The sequence below is a fragment of the Triticum aestivum genome, chromosome 2B (genome assembly GCF_018294505.1).
Source record: "Triticum aestivum cultivar Chinese Spring chromosome 2B, IWGSC CS RefSeq v2.1, whole genome shotgun sequence".
In the NCBI taxonomy this organism is placed as follows: Eukaryota; Viridiplantae; Streptophyta; class Magnoliopsida; order Poales; family Poaceae; genus Triticum; species Triticum aestivum.
Genome location: NC_057798.1, coordinates 557,320,645 through 557,342,027, shown reverse-complemented (window position 1 = coordinate 557,342,027; position 21,383 = coordinate 557,320,645). Strand labels below are relative to the sequence as shown.

Here is a 21,383-nt window from a genome sequence, read left to right as displayed (position 1 = left end):
CGTCGTGCTTCTTCAATCTCTGCTCTTCCTGCTCCAGCCGCTCAAACAAGCGTCAGTGGGACTGCCTACTCCCTCCTCCCCGTGGCCGGCTGTGCTGCCGCGCAGGCCTCATCGCCCCACCGTACTCCCATCGCTGGCCTAGCCATCCCTCTACTCACTCACACCTGCTGTTATTTTCCAGTGAAGGCAGACGAACCAGTAAACCCTTGTACAGTCGTACTCCCCTCCGCGTGGGAAACAACTGCCGAGTCTTCCCTGCCTCCGTGTCGTTCCCTTCCTAGGCCTCGCCGTCGTCCACCACCCTGGTGCTCTCGGCGCGGCCTGGTCAACGTGGTCAACGACCGACATGCATCTGAAGTGGACTGTACATGGAGAGGCCGACAACTGGGTCCACGGCCGCACGCAAGGAAATGCCTCCTTATTACGCACAAAATAATGATTCCTCCAGCTGACATCAGGGACCCACCGAAAGGGCCTCCGTATTTCGCGAAAAAAATGTTACCGCCGCAAACAGCTCGGACCCATCAGCTATATCTTCGCACGCAAGGAAGTGCCTCCTTATTACGCACAAAAAAATGAATACTCCCCCTGTTAGCTGGGACCCAGTATAGTGGCAGGCTGACTTGTGGGCCTACTAAGTTGACGGGGACGGAGGGCTTTGTCAATTTAGTCAATATGCATGATTCTAGCTCCAGTGACCATACGATGTCCATCCAACGGCCGTAGTGCTTCTTCAACCTCTGGTCTTCTTGCTCCAGCCACCCAAACTAGCGCTGGCCGTGCCTCGTGCTCCTGCCTCCCGTGGCCGGCTGCGATGCGGCGGAGGCCTCACCGCCCCCTACTACTCCCACCGCTGGCCAGGCCATCCCTCTACTCACCCACACCCCCTATTATTCTGCGGCGAGGGCAGCCTCACACCGCAACGAACGAGTGAACCCTCGTACTCCTCTACGCGTGGGCATCCACTACCGCGTCTTCCCTGGCTCCGCATCATCCCCTTCCTAGGCCTCGCCGTCGTCCGCCGCCCTGGTGCTCTCGGCGCGGCGTGGTCAACGTGGTCAAGGAACGACTTCCATTGGACGTTGACTGTACGTGGAGAGGCTGACAGCTGGGTCCACGGCCGCAGCAAGGAAGTGCCTCCTTATTACGTGCAAAATAATTATTCCTCCACCTGACAGCGGGGACCCACCAGACGGGCCACCATATTTCGTGAAAAAACATTTCCCCCCTGACTGCTGGGACCCACCAGCTACACCTTCGCACGCAAGGAAGTGCGTCCGGGCAAAAAAAATGATTCGCCCCCCTGACTACTGGGACCCACCAGCTACATCTTCGCATGCAAGGAAGTGCGTCCAGGCAAAAAAACGATTCGCCCCCTGACTGCTAGGACCCACTAGCTACATCTTCGCACGCAAGGAAGTGCGTCCGGACAAAAAAACAAAGCGATTCGCCCCCCTGACTGCTGGGACCCACCAGCCACATCTTCGCAGGCAAGGAAGTGCCTGACAGTCGGGACCCACCTGGTCGAAGCATATGTAGCGTTGTCATTATGGTCGCGAACGTGTACGTACATACTGGTCGATGTAGAGGCGCGCACGTGTCGTAGTAGAGGTGCGCACGTGTCATAGTAGAGGCGCGTACGTAGCATGTACACGTACGTACAGCGGCGAGGGTGCAAGAAAGAAAATACGGCCACGTACGTATATATGGGCAGGGTCTCGAACGCCTACTCGCGCATACGTACATGGCTGGGTCGGAACGTAGAAACAAAGTCGTCGTCGTGTTCATGGGGAGCCAACCGGCTGGGTTGGAACGGAATGCGTGGTCGTGTTCATCGGGAGGGCTTGGACGGAACAGGCGATGGAAACGAGGCCTAGCATACCGCACAACGGAGGAAACGGCCTTGTGTTCGACCGGCCATGTTTGAAACGGGATCCTGTTGATCGGGAGGGGCCTGGCGTACCGCAAAACGGAGGAAACAGACCTCCTACGGTCGAAATGGGGGTCCTGTTGATCGGGAGGGGTGTGGTGTACCGCAAAACGGAGGAAACGAACCTCCTACGGTCGAAACGGGGGTCCTGTTGATCGGGAGGGGTGTGGCGTACTGTAAAACGGACGAAACGGACCTCCTACGGTCGAAACGGGGGTCCTGTTCATCAGGAGGGGTGTGACGTACCGCAAAACGGGACTCTACGGGATACTGTTCATCTCCACCGTCGACCTCCTCCAGCCTCCATGAGCTACCGTCGACCTCCTCCAGCCTCCACGGGCTCCTGTTCATCGAGCCTCCACCGCGCGCTACTCCACCGGCTACTGTTCAACCACCCCTCCACGCGCACCCCTCCACCGTCTACTATTCATCCAGCCCTCCACACCACGGGGTCCTGTTCAACCACCCCTCCACGGCCACCCCTTCACCGTCTACTGTTCATCCAGCCCTCCACACCACGGGGTCCTGTTCATCCAGAGGCAACGCCACCACTCACTATTCATCCACCCCCCCCCCCCGCAATGCTCACTGTTCATCCAATCGATCGGCTTCAGTTAGCAGTAGTAGCGAAGGAATCGCTCCATCGGGTTCAGTGAACAGCCATCGATCGATCGCTCGGTTCAGTAACGCGTAGCCTGCAGTGCAATCGCTCGGGTTTAGTTAGAGCCCAACGCCTTGCTCGGGTTCAGTTAGAGCCAACGCCTCACACACACATGCATACGTGTACGAGAGAAACGTGCATCGCTCGGCCCTCGACCTCCCACCGTAACCGGCAACTCCCCGAAATTTTCCTCCCCCTCGCTTCTACCATTGTTTTTTCCGTCATGGACGGCCCAAAGAATGTCATGCAGCTGCGTCTCCAGCCCGCCCAGGACGAAAAGCCCATTTTCTATCATGATTTTTTGTTATAGAAGTAGGAGCCCACCACATCTATGATGATACCAGGTTTTGTCACAATTATCGTCATAGAAGTGTCATATGTATGACAGAAAAAAATTCGTTCGGCCCAAAATGTCACGGATGTGTCTTTTTTTTGTAGTGTATCTCTGGGCCCTCTCGGTAATGCACATCACTATAAGCCTTGCAAGCAATGTGACTAATGAGTTAGTTGCGGGATGATGCATTACAGAACGAGCAAAGAGACTTGCCGGTAACGAGATTGAGCTAGGTATTGAGATACCGACGATCGAATCTCGGGTAAGTAACATACCGATGACAAAGGGAACAACGTATGTTGTTATGCGTTTTGATCGATAAAGATCTTCGTAGAATATGAAGGAGCCAATATGAGCATCCAGGTTCCGCTATTGGTTGTTGACCGGAAACGTGTCTCGGTCATGTCTACATAGTTCTCCAACCCATAGGGTCCGCACGCTTAAGGTTTCGATGACAGTTATATTATAAGTTTATAAGTTTTGATGTACCAAAGGAGTTCGGAGTCCCGGATGAAATTGGGGACATGACGAGGAGTCTCGAAATAGTTGAGACATAAAGATCGATATATTGGACGACTATATTCGGACTTCGGAAAGATTCTGAGTGATTCGGGTATTTTCGGGGATACCGGGGAGTTACGGGAATACGAGGAAGAAGCAATGGGCCTCATGGGCCAAGTGGTGGAAGAGAGGAGGCAAGGCGCGCGACCCCCTTAGCCCAAACCAAATTGGACTAGGGGGCCGGCCTCCTCTTTCCTCCTTTTCCTCCATCTCCTTCCTTCTCCTTCTCCTTCCCTTCCTTCCCCTCTCCTACTTGGAATAGGAAAGAGGGGGGAATCCTACTTGGAGTAGGATTGCCCCCATTGGGCGCGCCTCCTCCCCTTTGCCGGCCCTCTCCTCCTCCACTCCTTCATATACGGGGGCAGGGGGCACCCCATAGACACAACAATTGATCTCTTGATCTCTTAGCCATGTGCGGTGCCCCCCTCCACCATAGTCCTCCTCGATAATATTGTAGCGGTGCTTAGGCGAAGCCTTGCGACGGTAGAACATCAAGATCATCACCACGTCGTCGTGCTGATGGAACTCTCCCTCGACACTCGGCTGGATCGGAGTTCGGGGGACGTCATCGAGCTGAACGTGTGCTAGAACTCGGAGGTGCCGTAGTTTCGGTGCTTGATCGTTCGGGCCGTGAAGATGTACGACTACATCAACCGCGTTATTCTAACGCTTCCGCTTTTGGTCTACAAGGGTACGTGGACAACACTCTCTCCTCTCGTTGCTATGCATCACCATGATCTTGCGTGTGCGTAAGAAATTTTTTGAAATTACTACGTTCCCCAACAACTTTTACCTTTCCATCATTGCTAGCCACTTCGGTACCGTGCATTGCCCTTTCTCATCTTGAGAGTTGGTGCAAACTTCGTCGGTGCATCCAAACCCCATGATATGATACGCTCTATCACACATAAACCTCCTTAGATCTTCCTCAAAACAGCCACTATACCTACCTATTATGGCATTTCCATAGCCATTCCGAGATATATTGCCATGCAACTTTCCACCGTTCCGTTTATCATGACAAGCATCATCATTGTCATATTGCCTTGCATGATCATGTAGTTGACATCGTATTTGTGGCAAAGCCACCATGCGTAATCTTTCATACATGTCACTCTTGATTCATTACCCATCCCGGTACACTGCCAGAGGCATTCATATAGAGTCATATATTGTTCTAGTTTTGAGTTGTAACTCATGAGTTATAAATAAATAGAAGCGTGATGATCATCATTATTAGAGCATTGTCCCTTATAAAAAAGAAAGGCCAAAAAGAAAAAAAAAAGAAAGGCCAAAGAAAGAAAAAAAAGAAGAAAGGCCAAAAAAAAGGCCCCCCCAAAAAAGGGGGGACAATGTTACTATCCTTTTCCACACTTGTGCTTCAAAGTAGCACCATGTTCTTCATATAGAGAGTCTCTTATGTTGTCACTTTCATATACTAGTGGGAATTTTTCATTATAGAACTTGGCTTGTATATTCCAACGATGGGCTTCCTCAAAATGCCCTAGGTCTTCGTGAGCAAGCAAGTTGGATGCACACCCACTTAGTTTCTTTTGTTGAGCTTCCATACATTTATAGCTCTAGTGCAACCGTTCATGGCAATCCCTACTCCTCATGTTGACATCAATTGATGGGCATCTCCATAGCCCGTTGATTAGCCTCATCAATATGAGAATTTATCCTTTTTTTGTTTTCTCCACACAACCTCCATCGTCATATTCTATTCCACCCATAGTGCTATATCCATGGCTCATGCTCATGTATTGCGTGGGAGTTGAAAAAGGCTGAAGCGCGTTAAAAGGTATGGACCAATTGCTTGGCTGAAACCAGGGTTGTTCTTGATGGGAGTATTTTGTGTGATGAAAATGAAGCATAGCCTAACTATATGATTTTGTAGGGATGAACCTTCTAATGCCATATTATTTTGAGAAGACATGATTTCTTGGTTAGTATGCTTGAAGTATTACTATTTCTTATGATATGAACTTTTAATCATTTGGATCTGAACATTCATGCCACAATAAAGAAAATTACATTGAGAAATATGCTAGGTAGCATTCCACATCAAAAATTCTGTTTTTATCATTTACCTACTCGAGGACGAGCAGGAATTAAGCTTGGGGATGCTTGATATGTCTCCAACGTATCTATAATTTGTGATTGTTCCATGCTATTATATTACCCGTCTTGGATGTTTATGGGCTTTACTTTACACTTTTATATCATTTTTGGGACTAACCTACTAACCGGAGGCCCAGCCCGAATTGCTGTTTTTTTTTCCTATTTCAGTGTTTCGAAGAAAAGGAATAACAAACGGAGACCAAACGGAATGAAACCTTTGGGAGCGATCTTTTTGGAACAAACGCAATCCAGGAGACTTGGAGTGGACGTCAAGTAGCGAACGAGGCGGCCACGAGGGTGCCCGGCGTGCCCCCACCCTCATGGGCCCCTCAAGCGTCAAACGACATACTTCTTCCTCCTATATATATCCACGTACTCCGAAAACATCCAGAAGCACCATGAAAAACTATTTCCACCACCGCAACCTTCTGTATCCGTGAGATTCCATCTTGGAGCCTTCGTCGGTGCTCCGCCGGAGGGGGAATCGACCATGGAGGGCCTCGACATCATCTCCAAGGCCTCTCCGATGAGTTGTGAGTAGTTTGCCACAGACCTTCAGGTCCATAGTTATTAGCTAGATGGCTTCTTCTCTCTCTTTGAATCTCAATACAAAGTTCTCCTCGATCTTCTTGGAGATCTATTCAATGTAACTCCTTTTGCGGTGTGTTTGTCGAGATCTGATGAATTGTGGGTTTATGATCAAGTTTATCTATGAGAAATAATTGAATCTTCTCTGAATTCTTTTATGTGTGATTGGTTATCTTTGCAAGTCTCTTCGAATTATCAGTTTAGTTTGGCCTACTAGATTGATCTTTCTTGCAATAGGAGAAGTGCTTAGCTTTGGGTTCAATCTTGCGGTGTCCTTTCCCAGTGACAGCAGGGGCAGCAAGGCACGTATTGTATTATTGCCATCGAGAATAAAAAGACGGGGTTTATATCACATTGCTTGAGTTTATCCCTCTACATCATGTCATCTTTCTTACTGTGTTACTCTGTTCTTATGAACTTAATACTCTAGATGCAGGCAGGATTCGGTCGATGTGTGGTGTAATAGTAGTAGATGCAGGCAGGAGTCGGTCTACTTGTCACTGACGTGATGCCTATATACATGATCATGCCTAGATAATCTCATAACTATGCACTTTTCTATCAATTGCTCGACAGTAATTTGTTCACCCACCGTAATACTTATGCTATCTTGAGAGAAGGCACTAGTGAAACCTATGGCCCCCGGGTCTATCTTTTATCATATAAAGTTTCACATCTACTTTTATTTGCATCTTTTACTTTCCAATATATATCATAAAAATACCAAAAATATTTGTCTTATTATCTCTATCAGATCTCACTTTCGCAAGTTACCGTGAAGGGATTGACAAACCCTTTATCTTGTTGGTTGTGAGGTTCTTGTTTGTTTGTGTAGGTGCGTGGGACTTTTGAGGAGCCTCCTACTGGATTGATACCTTGGTTCTCAAAAACTGAGGGAAATACTTATGCTACTTTGCTGCATCACCATTTCCTCTTCAAGGGAAAAACCAACGCATGCTCAAGAGGTAGCAGCATACATTAGTATAAAATTTCTATCAACTTCTGAAGTACAAATGAGGGTTCTATTAAAAACAAATCATACTTACAGCGCCATTCAACCATTTAAACGTGAGGACATCACGAAGCATAGCTGGCGTGCATATGTCCCCATCTGGTGGCAGCACATTAACCATGGTCGGTGCATATGCTTCTTTGATGATGCAAGAGTCTCAACAAAAACTTTGGTTGCCTCTATGTGATCCGGAGTCATATTAAGAGAACTTTCTAGAATTGAATGTGGTGACGATGCAAACAGATCTAAAGTAATGTAGTTACAGTCAGTTAAATAATAAAAGAAATTACACAAGGCGTGAATGCATAATAATGTAGTATTTCACTTACTTTTTTTAACAAGTTTCTTGTGGGTAATGAGAAGGTCGTAGGGGGATTGACAATATTTCGATGGATTTCGTTTGTGTTTACCTTCATTATCTGGACTGCCATGACCATTAGCTATGTTGCTCTTTGCCAGGAAACTCTCAAACGATCCTTCGGACTTTCTTGGTGACAAACCACCCAGAGACTCACCAGAAATATCAGCATTCTGCGGGGTTTGGGACATAGACGGAAAGTCTTTTGTCCGTACAGTTGATGCCGAAGATGGAGAGTTTCCATTATCGTCTATAATGAAAGGATCAGTAGCTTCACCTTTACCCGGAGTCGTCGCTGGAGCACCCGTGTCATCAACGGGCACGGAGGTATCATACATACCCGTGAAAGATGTTCCTATCTTTACGTCGGTAGGTGATTCAACATCTGGACAATATTTTGATGGCTCATATTTTGACTTGTACTTGCCATTCTTCATCCCAACTCCTTCACCTACATCATCAAATTCGTCAACGTTGTCCCTCTTATTGGGTTTGTACATCACACCTTCCGTGTTCAACCTTTCCATTACCATCTACAAACACAAATGAAACATGATAAGTAGTTGAATAATTAAAGCACATTAATACAACTTCTAAATTACATGTGCACATCTTTCGGGAATATTGAGAACCTCCTTGTGAAGCAGTTTTATGTATGTCATCACACGGTCCATATTATAATTCGTGTTCGATGAAAGCGTTGACGTGCTTGGCTTTCTACTCCCACCACCACCTTTCTACTTAGTTTTCTTAGGTTCTTCCTCTCGGACAGTCCCTTCACGTGCAATCTTAGCACGTGTGTACTCTTCGCTAATGCAGTTTTCAATCTGTACAACAAACAATAAAATGAAGAGTATTACATAACGAATATACTTAATTAATATGTTGAAAAATAAGGACTATACTTATTGACTTACATTGCCGGTACCCCGCCCGTGTATGCTGTCATAGTCGTCTCTCTTTTACCCTTCCGTTTCTGGCCAGTTAAGCATTAGTGGGTATTCACGAGACAAAGGATCAAATGCATCCAGACCAATTGGCTCAAGTTTTTCCCAGTATATATACTGAATGATAGTGAACACAATTAGTCAGACACATATATCACATAAAAATATATGTCCATACAACTATTACAAAATGACTTGTACCTGAAGAAGAGCCAAGTTGTCGATAGGCAAATGGAATTTTTCAAGATCTTCGACCGTTTTTTTAATAGCATCCATGCGCACCCGCGACGTGAAAATGTTCCAATTGTATGACTTGATAGCGTTTACATCCTCCGCCATTTTGTAATAACGATAAGGAACAAACTTGGTGGATTGTGGTGCTAAGATTGTACCCATAAGAGCCAGTACGACCCTTCTCACAAAATCATCATCATATGACTGACTATCAACAATATTTTTTATCAAGTCATCGATGAGGATTAGGCCTGTTCTTTTGTCTATGAACATATTCAGAACAATTTTTTTGGCGTCTAGTTCTACAGTTGCTATCATGCTAATCACATCATCACCCTCGTTACGTAGACCGAATATGTCAGAAACATATTCATTAAGCACAGTGACGCCGTCAGTATTTGGTTGAATAATAAATTGCTTTCTACTAGTATCATAAGTTGTAACCATAAATTCCAATAAATGTTTCCTCATTTCCACCGAAGGAATTCTCAACATACTGTCCAAATTTGTGCCACGTAGCCTCATGGGCTATCTGGGTGTGAATTTTCCCACCAATTCACACCACTTCTCAACCGAGAAGTACACATCTCCATATTCTTGCATTCTAAATAAGATAACGTTATTTGACTAGTTACAAGATTTAAAAAACATTACATGTGGTTTAGTCGAATACCATACCTTCTGACGCTAGGTGCACCAACAGCCCCGTTGGCTATCCCCACCCGGTGTGGGTTAGTCGTGGCAGGCAGGCGCTCTCTGCCCACACCACCGCGGTGGTCGACGGCCCACCCTAGGGTTCTAGGTGTGGGCGACTATGCCGAGACGGCCCGGCCGGGCCGAGATCCAAGTCGCGTGCATAGATGCCGGAGTGTATGGCCGTCGTGAGGGCGGTAGGGAAGGGAGTTGTGATGGCCATGGCGGTGCGACCATGGGATCGGGGTGAGGTCGTGCGTGGAGGCGGCGGGGTTAGGCGGTCGTGGGGTGAGGTAATGGTGGCGTAGTTTCCATGCCCATGCACGCATGTACGGCGTCATAAGACGTGGTCACGCCATAGTGGGCCTGTTGGCCCGTCCCGTAAAACTTCCGCCAGCTGGGCCATGATGCATTTATTGAAAAGAAATAAATGCATGTTACTTTAACATCGCCCCTAGTTTAATACCACATGGCTAAGCCGGCCCGCCGTTGACTCCTTTATATACTTTTCTTTTTTTGACATGAACAAACATATGTGTTTGTGGGACTCTATTTGGTGGATATGCAGGTTCGATTTGAGACTTCACCTGCTCAGAGCTTGTGAAGGTTCACAAGGATCATGCATATTCTTCAAATGGAGAGCCATTATCTCCGATGTTTTTTTAACGACAAAGAATATTAATGTGTTTTTTCTGACAGAAAATATTAATGCTTTTTTTAACTCAACCATTCAACCATTCAAATTTTTTGCACACGCAAGCATCACCAGGGCCATCATGCGTGCAAGTTTTCATAATTTTTCGACATTGTACAAATTTCTTATGATTTTCCCCGTGAAAATCACCAAAAACATTAACCGGGCGTGACGCAAACATGTGTTTGGTGCCCGGATTTGTTCTAATCTTGCGTGGGGTCCTACAATGGGCATGCCCACTACCTGCCAAAATCGGGAGACATTTCATGCATGCCACCTCATACCACCTATGCAACTAACATTGATTGGATATGAAGGAGGTCAGTTCCGTAGTGCGTTTTCTTTTCTAACTCAGCCGGTGGACCCCCACACTTTTTTCACATGCACGCATCACTAGGGCCATCATGCGTGCAAGTTTTCTTAATTTTTCGACACCGTACGAATTTCTTATCATTTTCCCCGTGAAAATCACCGAAAACACTGACCGGGCGTGACACAACGTGGGTTTGGTGCCCGAATTCGTCCTAATCTTGTGTAAGGTCCTACGATGGGCATGCCCACCACCTGCCAAAATTAGGAGACATTTCATGCATGCCACCTCATACCATCTATGCAACCAGCACTGATCGGATATGAAGGAGGTCAGCTCCGTAGTGCGTTTTATTTTCTGACTCAGCCAGTGAACCCCACACTTTTTGCACACGCACGCATCACCAGGGCCATCATGCGTGCAAGTTTTCATAATTTTTCGACACCGTACTAATTTCTTATGATTTTCCCCGGGAAAATCACGGAAAATACTGACCGGGCGTGACGCAACGTGCGTTTGGTGCTCGAATTCGTTCTAGTCTTGCGTGGGGTCCTACGATGGGCATGCCCACTGCCTGCCAAAATTGGGACACGTTTCATGCATGCCACCTCGTACCACCTGTGCAACCAGCACTGATCGGATATGAAGGAGGTCAGCTCCGTAGTGCGTTTTCTTTTCTGTCTCGGCCGGTGGACCCTACACTTTTTGCACACGCACGCATCACCAGGGCCATCATGCGTGCAAGTTTTCATAATTTTTCGACATCGTACGAATTTCTTATGATTTTCCCCGTGAAAATCACCGAAAGCACTGACCGGGCGTGATGCAACGTGTGTTTGGTACCCGAATTCATTCTGATCTTGCGTGGGGTCCTACGATGGGCATGCCCACTGCCTGCCAAAATTGGGAGACATTTCATGCACGCCACCTCATACCACCTATGCAACCAGCACTGATCGGATATGAAGGAGGTAAGCTCCATAGTGCGTTTTATTTTCTGCCATAGCTGGTGGACCCCCACACTTTTTGCACATGCATGCATCACTAGGGCCATCATGCGTGCAACTTTTCATAATTTTCGGCACTGTACAAATTTCTTATGATTTTCCCCGTGAAAATCACCGAAAACACTGACTGAGCGTGACGCAATGTGCATTTGATGCTTGAATTCGTTCTAATCTTGCGTGGGGTCCTAGGATGGGCATACCCACTGCCTGCCAAAATTGGGAGACATTTCATGCATGCCACCTTGTACCACCTATGCAACCAGCACTGATCGGATATGAAGGAGGTCAGCTCCGTAGTGCGTTTTCTTTTTCGACTCAGCCGGTGGACCCCACACTTTTTGCACACGTGCGCATCACCAGAGCCATCATGCTGCAAGTTTTCATAATATTTTGACACCGTACGAATTTCTTATGATTTTCCGCCGTGAAAATCACCGAAAACACTGACCGGGCGTGACGCAACGTGGGTTTGGTGCCCGAATTCGTTCTAATCATGCGTGGGGTCCTACGATGGGCATGCCCACTTCCTGCCAAAATCGGGAGACATTTCATGCATGCCACCTCGTACCACCAATGCAACCAGCACTGATCGGATATGAAGCAGGTCAGCTCCGTAGTGCATTTTCTTTTCTGACTCAGCCGGTGGACCACACACTTTTTGCACACGCACGCATCACCAAGGCCATCATATGTGCAAGTTTTCATAGTTTTTCGACACCGTACGAATTTCTTATGATTTTCGCCGTCAAAATCACCGAAAACACTGACCGGGCGTGACGCAACGTGCGTTTGGTGCCCAGATTCGTTCTAATCTTGCGCGGTGTCGTACGATGGGCATGCCCACTGCGTACCAAAATTGGGAGACATTTCATGCATGCCACCTCGTACCACCTATGCAACCAGCACTGGTCGGATATGAAGGAGGTCAGCTCCGTAGTGCGTTTTTTTCTGACTCAGTCGGTGGACCCCACACTTTTTGCACATGCGCGCATTACCAGTTCCATCATATGTGCAAGTTTTCATAATTGTTCGACACCTTATGAATTTCTTATGATTTTTCCTGTGAAAATCACCGAAAACACTGATTGGGCGTGACGCAACGTGCGTTTGGTGCCCGAATTCATTCTAATCTTGCGTGGTGTCCTATGATGGGCATGCCCACTGCCTGCCAAAATTGGGAGACATTTCATGCATGCCACCTCGTACCACCTATGCAACCAGTACTGATCGGATATGAAGGAGGTCAGCTCCGTAGTGCGTTTTATTTTCTGACTCAACCGGTGGACCCCACACTTTTTGCACACGCACGCATCACCAGGGCCATCATGCGTGCAAGTTTTCATAATTTTTTGAATAATTATTAAACTTTTATAAATTATTAGTTATAGCAAAAAACTCATTATTATTTTTAGTAAACTGAAATATGTTAGTTCTTACTTATAAATTATAACAAAAAAGCTCATTAATATTTTTGACTCAAATAACAATAGTAAAGTTTTCATATGTATAATTTAAATAGTAAATAATTTCTTGATTAAATAATGTTTTCTTTAAATTATGGAACATTTTGTAACCGATAAATTAAATATCAACATTACATAAATATGAAAAATAGAATTACTAATATAATATAACTACTTAATAAATTCTATATTAAGTATAGTTTTTAAATAATTGTGGAACATTTATTAAACAATAACGAAAGGCATAAATAACTAAAAGACTGAACACTATTTTTGAAACAAAAAAAAACTAAAAACAAGTCCTGGACAGCGCGCGTTGGCGGGCCCAACGATGGTGCGCCACGGGTCGCGTGGGCCGGCCCATTGACTGTGCTGGTGGTGGAGGGGGGGCAGGGCGGCGGGGGTCAGGACTAAAGTTTAGTCCCACCTCGCCCGCCAAACGGCGCCGCGACCGCCTTATATATATACCTCCCTCCCTCAACCCATTCGAACTCAATTGAATATCCCCTCGTCCCACCACTGCCCCGTTGTGACCGTCCTGCAGGCCGTAACAGGGCCGAAAGGCTGGCCCTTTCGCTGCCCGGCTTGATCGGGCCGGACCGATTACGCCTAGTTGCGGCCTGCAAGGATGGTTGGGCCTTTTTTTGCCTCGCTTTTTTGTCTCTTATGAGTCACAATAACTTTATTACTAGGTATCTTTTTTTTGTATCATTTTGTCACTCCGTGCACTTTTTAACAAATAATATTTTATATTCAATATTGTTTCTTTATAATTATGGAACATTTTTAAACGATAACAAAATGAATATAACTCTACTAAACTTTGCGCATAACAGTACTAAACTTTGTATATATGTACAATTATTAAGGGTGTTTTCCAAATTATTAGCTATAGCAAAAAACTCATTTTTTTTAATAAACTCAAAAATGTTAGCCATTAACAAAAAAACTCATAAACAATTACAAAAAACTTATTATTTTTACTTATAAATTATAACAAAAAACTCATTATTTTTACTTATAAATATTAAATAATGAACACTACATAAATATTAATAACTGAATAATATATTTGTTGGCCGGCGCGCGTTGCCGGCCCAGTTATGATGCGAGACGGTGCGTGTGGGCTGGCCCATTGACGCTGTGGTGGTGCGTGGGCAGGGTCGGCGGGGGTGAGGACTAAAGTTTAGTCCCACCTCGCCTGCCGAACGACGCCGCGACCGCCTTATATACCTCCCTCCCCCAACCCTTTCGAACTCAATTGATTATCCCCTCATCCCGCCACTGCCCCGTTGCACCCGTCCTGCAGGCCGTAATAGGGCCGAAAGGCCGGCCCTTTCGCCGCCCGGCTTGATCGGGCCGGACCGATTACGCCTAGTTGCGACCTACAAGGATGGTTGGGCCATTTTTTGCCTCACTTTTTTTTGCCTCCTAGTCACGGCGCGGGGAGGGGGGAGGGGCGGGCGCTTGTTTAGTCCCACCTCGCGCGCCGAGGGACGCCACAACCGGCTTATATAGCCGCGTTCGTGCACTTTGCTATATGAGACAATTAGTAATAATTTGATTTGACTTTGCACTTCCAGTGGCGACACTGCCGTACTGCCTAGACAGTGCAAGCTCGGCTTACACTGCCGGGCAGTTCGGTAGAGCTGTCAGTTGCAGTGTAAACTCAAATCACATCATTACTATCTGTCTTGTTTTTTATCGTTTGGCACACTACGCAAATTTAGTGTCACCCCATCCGAAAGAAGTTTTTTTCGACATGCTTCAAATGAACCCAATTTTTTTTTCATAGTGTTCCACCATCATGACTAGGATGCATGACAAGTTTCATGACTTTTTGCCACTTTATGAATGTTTTATAAAGTTTTTCGGTGAAAACACCACGTAGCACACCCCGGACGTGATGCAACATGTTTTTGATGTCCAAATACGATCAATTCTTGGATTGAGTGTGGGGGTGGCCATACCAACTCACTTACAAAATTTGAGGTCATTCCCAATATGTCAAAAAATTGATCTCCTTCTCCGAAGACCGTTCGAGTAGGAGCGAAGGCCCCATCCGAAAGGAGTTTTTTTGACATCCTTCAAATGAACCCAAATTTTTTCATAGTGTTCCACCATCATGACTAGGATGCATGACAAGGTTTGTGGCTTTTTGCCACTTTATGAATTTTGTATTTTTTTGGTGAAAACACCACATAGCACACCCCGGACGTGACGCAACATGTTCTTGGTGTCCAAATACGTTCAATTCTTGGATTGAGTGTGGGGGTGGCCATACCAACTCACTTGCAAAATTTGAGGTCATTCCGAATATGTTGAAAAATTGACCTCCTTCTCCGGAGACCGTCCGGATAGGAGCGAAGGCCCCATCCGAAAGGAGTTTTTTTCGACATACTTCAAATGAACCCAAATTTTTTCCATAGTGTTCCACCATCATGACTAGGATGCATGACAAGTTTCGTGGCTTTTTGCCACTTTATGAATTTTGTATAATTTTTTCGATGAAAACACCACATAGCACACCCCGGACGTGACGCAACATGTTCTTGGTGTCCAAATATGTTCCATTCTTGGATTGAGTGTGGGGGTGGCCATACCAACTCACTTGCAAAATTTGAGGTCATTCCGAATATGTCGAAAAATTGACCTCGTTCTCTAGAGACCGTTCGGGTAGGAGCGAAGGCCCCATGCATGACAAGTTTCGTGGCCTTTTGCCACTCTGATTTTTCTACAATTTTTGCGGTGAGTTGGTATAAGCGAACCGCCCGTTTTGTGTCACTTGTCGTCTCGTAACGTTCAAATGCGCGTATTTTCGTTTATTTTTCAAGGTTTATTGCATGACTAACATCAAATTAAACATATGGATATTTTCTTCCAGATAAACCATTCCAAGTACATTCATAATTCAAGATATTTTACATAACCCTAAACATAACCACTACTCTTACATAACATAGAACGAAATTTAAATCTAAACTTAAAACTAGACTACTCCTCGTCACTGGCGCCGGTGAGGTCGACGACCGGCACCATACCGTCGGCGTCTCCTTCGCCGCCATCATCGCCGCCGCCGCCGTCGTCGTCACTGAAGTCCCACCAGTTGTATTCATGCGCCTGCTGCGCCTACACCGCCGCTATGGCCGCCTTCCGCTCTCGTTCCTCGCGAGTTGCCGCCACCGTCGCCTCCTATGCCGACCGGGCTAGCACCGCAAGTAGCCCCAGCGTGTCGTCAAGGTCTCCGTCTTGTGCGAGGGCGGCCTGCGCCGGCGGGATCTCAACCAGCATCGGGGCAGGGGGCGCCTACTGTGCCGGGGCAGTTGGGGCGGGTGGAGGTGGGCCGTGGCGGCGGCGACGACGGGAAGAGCCGGCCTCGTCGGTAATGTCCCCGACGGGGAGGCTGGCCGCCGCGGCCCTGAACGCGCCGAGGACGATGCCAAAGTTTTTGCCGCGCCAGAACCTGCGGCGGGACCTCCTGTTGTACCGGCCCCCAGGGAAGGCGCGGAGCTGCTCCCTCATCGGCGGCGGTCCCATGGTGGGGATTCCGTCTGCGCCGATCCGCCATGGCCCCGGCACCTAGGCAGCCGGTGGCACCATCAGGCGTTACCGGGCCAAGTCCTCGGTGTCGCCGATGGTGAGGCTCAGCGGCCAGAAGACGCCCGGCCACGCGCCCTCGTCGGGGTCGCTCGAAGACATCGCCGATGTGGAGAAGAGAGGGGCTGGCTTGGAGAAGAGAGGAAGAGAGGGCATGGCGTGGAGAGGGGCTGGCACGGCCTTTGTATAGACGGCGGGGGAGGGAGAGGGGCGAGTAAGCCGTCGGTGGCACGCGAGCCATCGGTGGCATGCGCCACGAGGGGAAGGCGGGCGGCCCGATGCGGGCGGCGGGCGGCCCGATGCGGGCGGCGGGCGGCAGGTGCGGCAGCGGTGCCGTGTGAAGGCGGGCGGGCTGGCCGCGGCCGCGGCAGCTGAGCGGTCACGTCAACAGCGGACCCGAGGTGGAAGGTGGGCGGCAGACGCGACATCGGTGGCGTATGAAGGTGGGCTTTCCGCGGCAGCGCGCGGCAGCCGAGGCGGACGGGCGACAGGCGGGCGGTCGCCGCACGCGCGACAGTGGAAGGCGCATGGCGGGCGGTCGCCGCACGCGCGGCAGTGGAAGGCGCATGGGCGGGCGCCCCGAGGCGGTGGCCACTGGGCGGCACGCGACTGGTCGCAAGCAGTCGCCGCCTGCAGTCACGCCGCATTTACCGCGGGCAGTTACTGCACGACGGTACGCCCGTCCGCGCCACGTCCGCATGGCGCCTGGCATAGTGGGCCCATGGCTTGCGACTCGGCTCGCGTCCTGACGGCTACTGGGCGGCTCGGCTCGCCCCGTAGCCACGTATACACGGGCGCGCGGGGGTATCGGCCTGGACGCGCTACATAAGACGATCGTGCCCCTGCCAGCGAAGGGGTATGAACAAATCTCAGTCTTTGATGTGTTTAAGGAGGGTGTACCGAAGTAGAAGCGTAGTTTAACCCGGACATCTGAACAGACCAAAATTACGTCCCGGGTGTTCGGCTAGGCGGCACGCGGGCTACCTATATACATCGTTGGATGCATCATGGATGATGACACCTCAAGCTACAAGAGAGAACTGGACACACACTCTCCTCCACGGAGCACATGACACGTTCAACGGTTGTGGCTCACCAAACTATCCTTCACTCTCTCTCTCTCTCTCTCTCTCTCTCTCTCTCTCTCTCTCTCTCTCTCTCTCTCTCTCTCTGCGGAGAGGGACGTTCGACCAAATTTACCTAAATCTCCACCGACTTTTAAGCGTAGGAACGAACTAGATTCCATGTTGCAAGTCGTAGACGGAAAACAAGTCGCAGATGATACATGAACTAGGCACTAGGCAGCTGCATGATGGCAGGTATGTAACTGCTGAGCCACCCTGCAATCTTTTGACAAGATGCATCTGATGAACTACATAAATCAGACTTGATAGGTTGTGGTTGGTGCTGCCATTCTCCTTTCTGTCCCATCCGCATGCAGCGACCAACAAAATGTTCTACGGAGTACTTTGTTAGCTGATCACTCTGAATCTTGATAGAACAGCGCACACAAGCTGGTCTTAGGGTCCAGAGCAAAGCGGCATCAGAAGAAGAAAAAGAAGAAAGCCGTACCCCGCGACGCTGTACAAATTACGGCCGTGTCTCCCAGCTTGGCTCATTCTGCATCCTGCACACTCAAAATCGCAAGCAGCATTCGCTTCCCCTCTGCTGCCTCCACCCCATCTCCGTCTCTCCTCCGGATGGCGCCGCAGGTATGGTTCCAGTGAATTTCTTGCGTGCTGATCAAATCACCCTCGCCATGGACGATCTCTTGCACACCCTCTCTAATAATTGATGGGTTCCTTGCATGGCAGCAGAAGGTGGTCGTGAAGGTCTCTTCTATGAGCGACGAGAGGGTGAAGCAGAAGGCCATGGAAACCGTTGCAGACATCTATGGTGAAGTAACTTGCACTTTGCATTGGTGTTCCTTTTTCTTTTCAGCTTGCTTCTTCATCTGTTTCGTTTCTCGCTTGCTATCCTGGTGAAGTATTAGTGCCCAAGGTGGAGTCAGTCTCCTGACTTGACTATGATCTGAAGCAGGTATCGACTCAATAGCCGCGGACCACAAGGATCAGAAGATGACGGTGATAGGTGATATGGACAGCGTCGTGATCGCCAAGAAGCTGCGGAAGTTCGGGAGGATCGACATCCTGTCCGTTGGGCCGGCGAAAGAAGAGAAGAAGGATGATAAGAAAGGGGAGAAGAAGTGATCAAACTTGGTGTTTCTGTTCCATGTTCTGTCCCGTCGATATCTCTCTTGCTCTCATATTTGAGAACGAACATACTGAGTTTTTTGGCTTCTTGCTCTGTAGCCTAAGTTCAGTTATCTGGGGTACCTGCAGATGTATTTACAGAGTAGTAAACCATTCAAAATTTAACCAGAGGTAAAATGCTACCTGCACAATTGTTCACCAAAAATGTTCAAAGCCGGGATACGGGGATAGGCTTGAAAATATCAGGGTTTCCAACTTCGTGGAGTGTTTTTTGGCTCAGTTTCTCTTCAAGATAGTCCTCACAAAGTGCCTAAAATGCAGAGACAGAGACATAGATTTCTGAACAGAGTAAGAAATCACCACCGAATTACAAACTAGATAGTATGAATAATCGTCAAAAATATCAATCTAGAAATGGTAAATAAACCAATAAAACAAGTGTTGTCTGAGCGTTGCTTAATGCAACCAAACCAAGGTTCGTCGCAGAAGAACAGAGAGGAATGAAACAGAGACGACGGGCCCTCATCCATCGCAGCCCTACGTTGCTCTCTAGTAAATCGAAACCGTCATCAACAACTACTATTCAACTGGAAGGGTCCACGACGTGGCCGAGGAACAAAACCTCGCCCTTGCCATACTCGACGATGGCGAACAGGAATGGGTGGTCCGCCACGAAGCTCATGGGCGGCGGCGGCGGCGGCGGGCGCTCAAACGGGCTATAGGTCGGGCTCGTATGCGTGTAGAACGCTGCTACCGCCGTCGTGCCTTCCTCGTCCACCTCCACGGCGCACATCTGCTCGACGGCCGACACGTAGAGCCCTTCCCGGGGCATGTTCGACACCGCCCCCGACAGGTCGGCGGCCAGCGGGTCGAACGGCGCGGCGAGCCCGAGGCCGCGCAGCGCGTCCGTGGCGTCGAACCGGAAGGAGAACTTGAACTTGGGGAGCAAGCACGGGGAGACCACCTGCTCGCGCCGGGGAGCACAGCGCATGACGAAGTCCGGCTCGGTGACCACCAGCCGCAGGAGGTCCCGGAGCCCGTCGCGCCGGTGCGGGAGGAATATGAGCATGGAGAAGAGCGGCGCCTTGGGGTCGAGCTTGCCGTCGCGCCCCGCCATCTTGTAGAAACACTGGAGGACCTTGAAGCCAAGGTCGTCGAAGCTGGTGGCGTACTGCATCCCGGGATCGGAGAGGAATGGCACCCGCACGGACGTGCCGTCGAGGCGGTGGAAGTCGCAGCGGACGGTGTCCGACGGGTCGAACCTCCGGGCCCAGGTGGCCTTGAAGTGCATGGCGTTGGCGAGGACGATCTTCGGGTCGCCTCGAAACGAGTCGGGGGAGACGAGGTCGCGTATCCGGCCCCGCGTGGTCTCTGCGATGAGAGCGTTCACCTCAGCTGCCGCTGCCGCCGGCTGATCCATGCAATGCAAAATCAATTTCTTAGTCACGTGCTCGCGTTATCATACCGTACTTATCGTTAGTTTTTTCGTTCATGATTACTTGCAGATTGATTGTCAGTCAAATTTACTTGTACTTATCGTTATCGTTAGTGCTGCAAATGCCACTATGGAACTACCTGCTTCTGAAAGTCCACGGATCTAACGGAGGCCCTGTGGGCGGAGGTGGCGGCGGACACGAACTCCGGCCTCAGCGAGAATGATTTGTCCGCGAAGATGCCGGCGGCGAAGGTGAGCTGCGGCCACGCGCGCATCTCGGCGATGAGGCTGGCACTGGCCGCGTTGAGAAGGTGGAGGTCCTGGGAGCCCAAGAAGGCCAGCAGCTGGGTCAGCGTCTCGCCGCTGGTGCCGGTGGCGAGCAGCGCGAGCCCGGTCCGCACGGAAAGGGGCGAGATGATGAAATTGGACCGCCTGGCGATCGCGTCCGTGCCGGCGAACCAAGCGACCTGCAAGCATTGGTCCATGACGAACTTCTGGCAGAGACCACTGCACGAAGTGACGTCGAGCAAATTAACTCTGGGGGCGAAGGCTTTCTGGGGAAAAAGGAGGAGAAACGGAGGGGTCGGCCAGTATTTATGAACGGGGGGAGGAGGGGAGAGCGAGGGCTAGGGAAACGCGTGCAGCGTGCACCGCCTAGGATACGATCTAACCGTCCGAACGCTCCACGGAGAACGGACGGCTTGACGGATTCACATACAATGACTACTAGTATAATGCCTAAACGGCGCCTTAAGCGCCCGTTTTAGTTATTTATGCATTCGGGCGCACACCCTCCCGCCGCACTGGCCCGGCCCATTCTTTCTTCTTTTTTGATGTTTCTAAAACGCAAAAAACTGCTTGCGTGGGGCAAGATTCGAACTGGAGTCCTCCAAGCGTTCTGCCATAGCCAGTCTGCCACCTTAGTATTCGTGTTTTCTCTGAGTCTTTTCATCCTTTTGTTTCTATATTGTTTCTTTTTTTCCTATGAACGATTTTGTTCAGTTTTTTCCTTCTTTTGCAAAATCGACGAACTTTTCTCACCAAATTCCATGAACTTTTTCCAAAATCGATTAATTTTTTTCTAAATTCAATGAACTTTTTTTGAAAACCAGTGAACTTTTTTAAATTGGATAAACTATTTTCGAATTGGGTGAACTATTTTCAATATCCAAAATATGTTCAGTTTTTCGAAATTCGTTTGACTTTTCAGAAAATGTTTTTCAAA

The 21,383-nt window shown here is 48.8% G+C and overlaps 2 protein-coding genes across 5 annotated transcripts; one reads left to right on the top strand and one right to left on the bottom strand.

Annotated features, from left to right (window-relative positions):
• The first annotated feature begins 17,944 nt into the window (after window positions 1–17,944).
• LOC123041636 (heavy metal-associated isoprenylated plant protein 39) lies at window positions 17,945–18,928 on the top strand. 4 transcript variants are annotated; one of them, XM_044464223.1, is made up of 3 exons: window positions 17,945–18,222; window positions 18,328–18,406; window positions 18,551–18,928. In XM_044464223.1, exons 1-3 carry the CDS (start codon window positions 18,211–18,213, stop codon window positions 18,718–18,720), a joined length of 261 nt encoding a protein of 86 aa, XP_044320158.1. In that variant the 5' UTR covers window positions 17,945–18,210; the 3' UTR covers window positions 18,721–18,928. The 4 variants fall into 4 exon arrangements, with proteins under 4 accessions (XP_044320158.1, XP_044320157.1, XP_044320156.1 ...); XM_044464222.1 differs by having other exon boundaries at window positions 18,548–18,928; XM_044464221.1 differs by having other exon boundaries at window positions 18,325–18,406.
• A 193-nt stretch (window positions 18,929–19,121) lies between these two features.
• Window positions 19,122–20,706, bottom strand: LOC123041635 (putative non-inhibitory serpin-10). The gene is made up of 2 exons (XM_044464219.1): window positions 20,299–20,706; window positions 19,122–20,134 (listed from the first exon to the last, which is right to left on the bottom strand). Exons 1-2 carry the CDS (start codon window positions 20,641–20,643, stop codon window positions 19,307–19,309), a joined length of 1,173 nt encoding a protein of 390 aa, XP_044320154.1. The 5' UTR covers window positions 20,644–20,706; the 3' UTR covers window positions 19,122–19,306.
• Window positions 20,707–21,383: the final 677 nt, after the last annotated feature.

Excerpts from the sequence above, each read along its gene's own strand:
- LOC123041635 (XM_044464219.1), bottom strand. The coding sequence starts at position 20,643 with ATGGACCAATGCTTGCAGGTCGCTTGGTTCGCCGGCACGGACGCGATC. Across the intron at positions 20,135-20,298 it reads CCGTGGACTTTCAGAAGCAG|CCGGCGGCAGCGGCAGCTGA; the intron begins GTAGTTCCATAG and ends TGCATGGATCAG.
- LOC123041636 (XM_044464220.1), top strand. Across the intron at positions 18,407-18,547 it reads AACCGTTGCAGACATCTATG|CAGGTATCGACTCAATAGCC; the intron begins GTGAAGTAACTT and ends TATGATCTGAAG.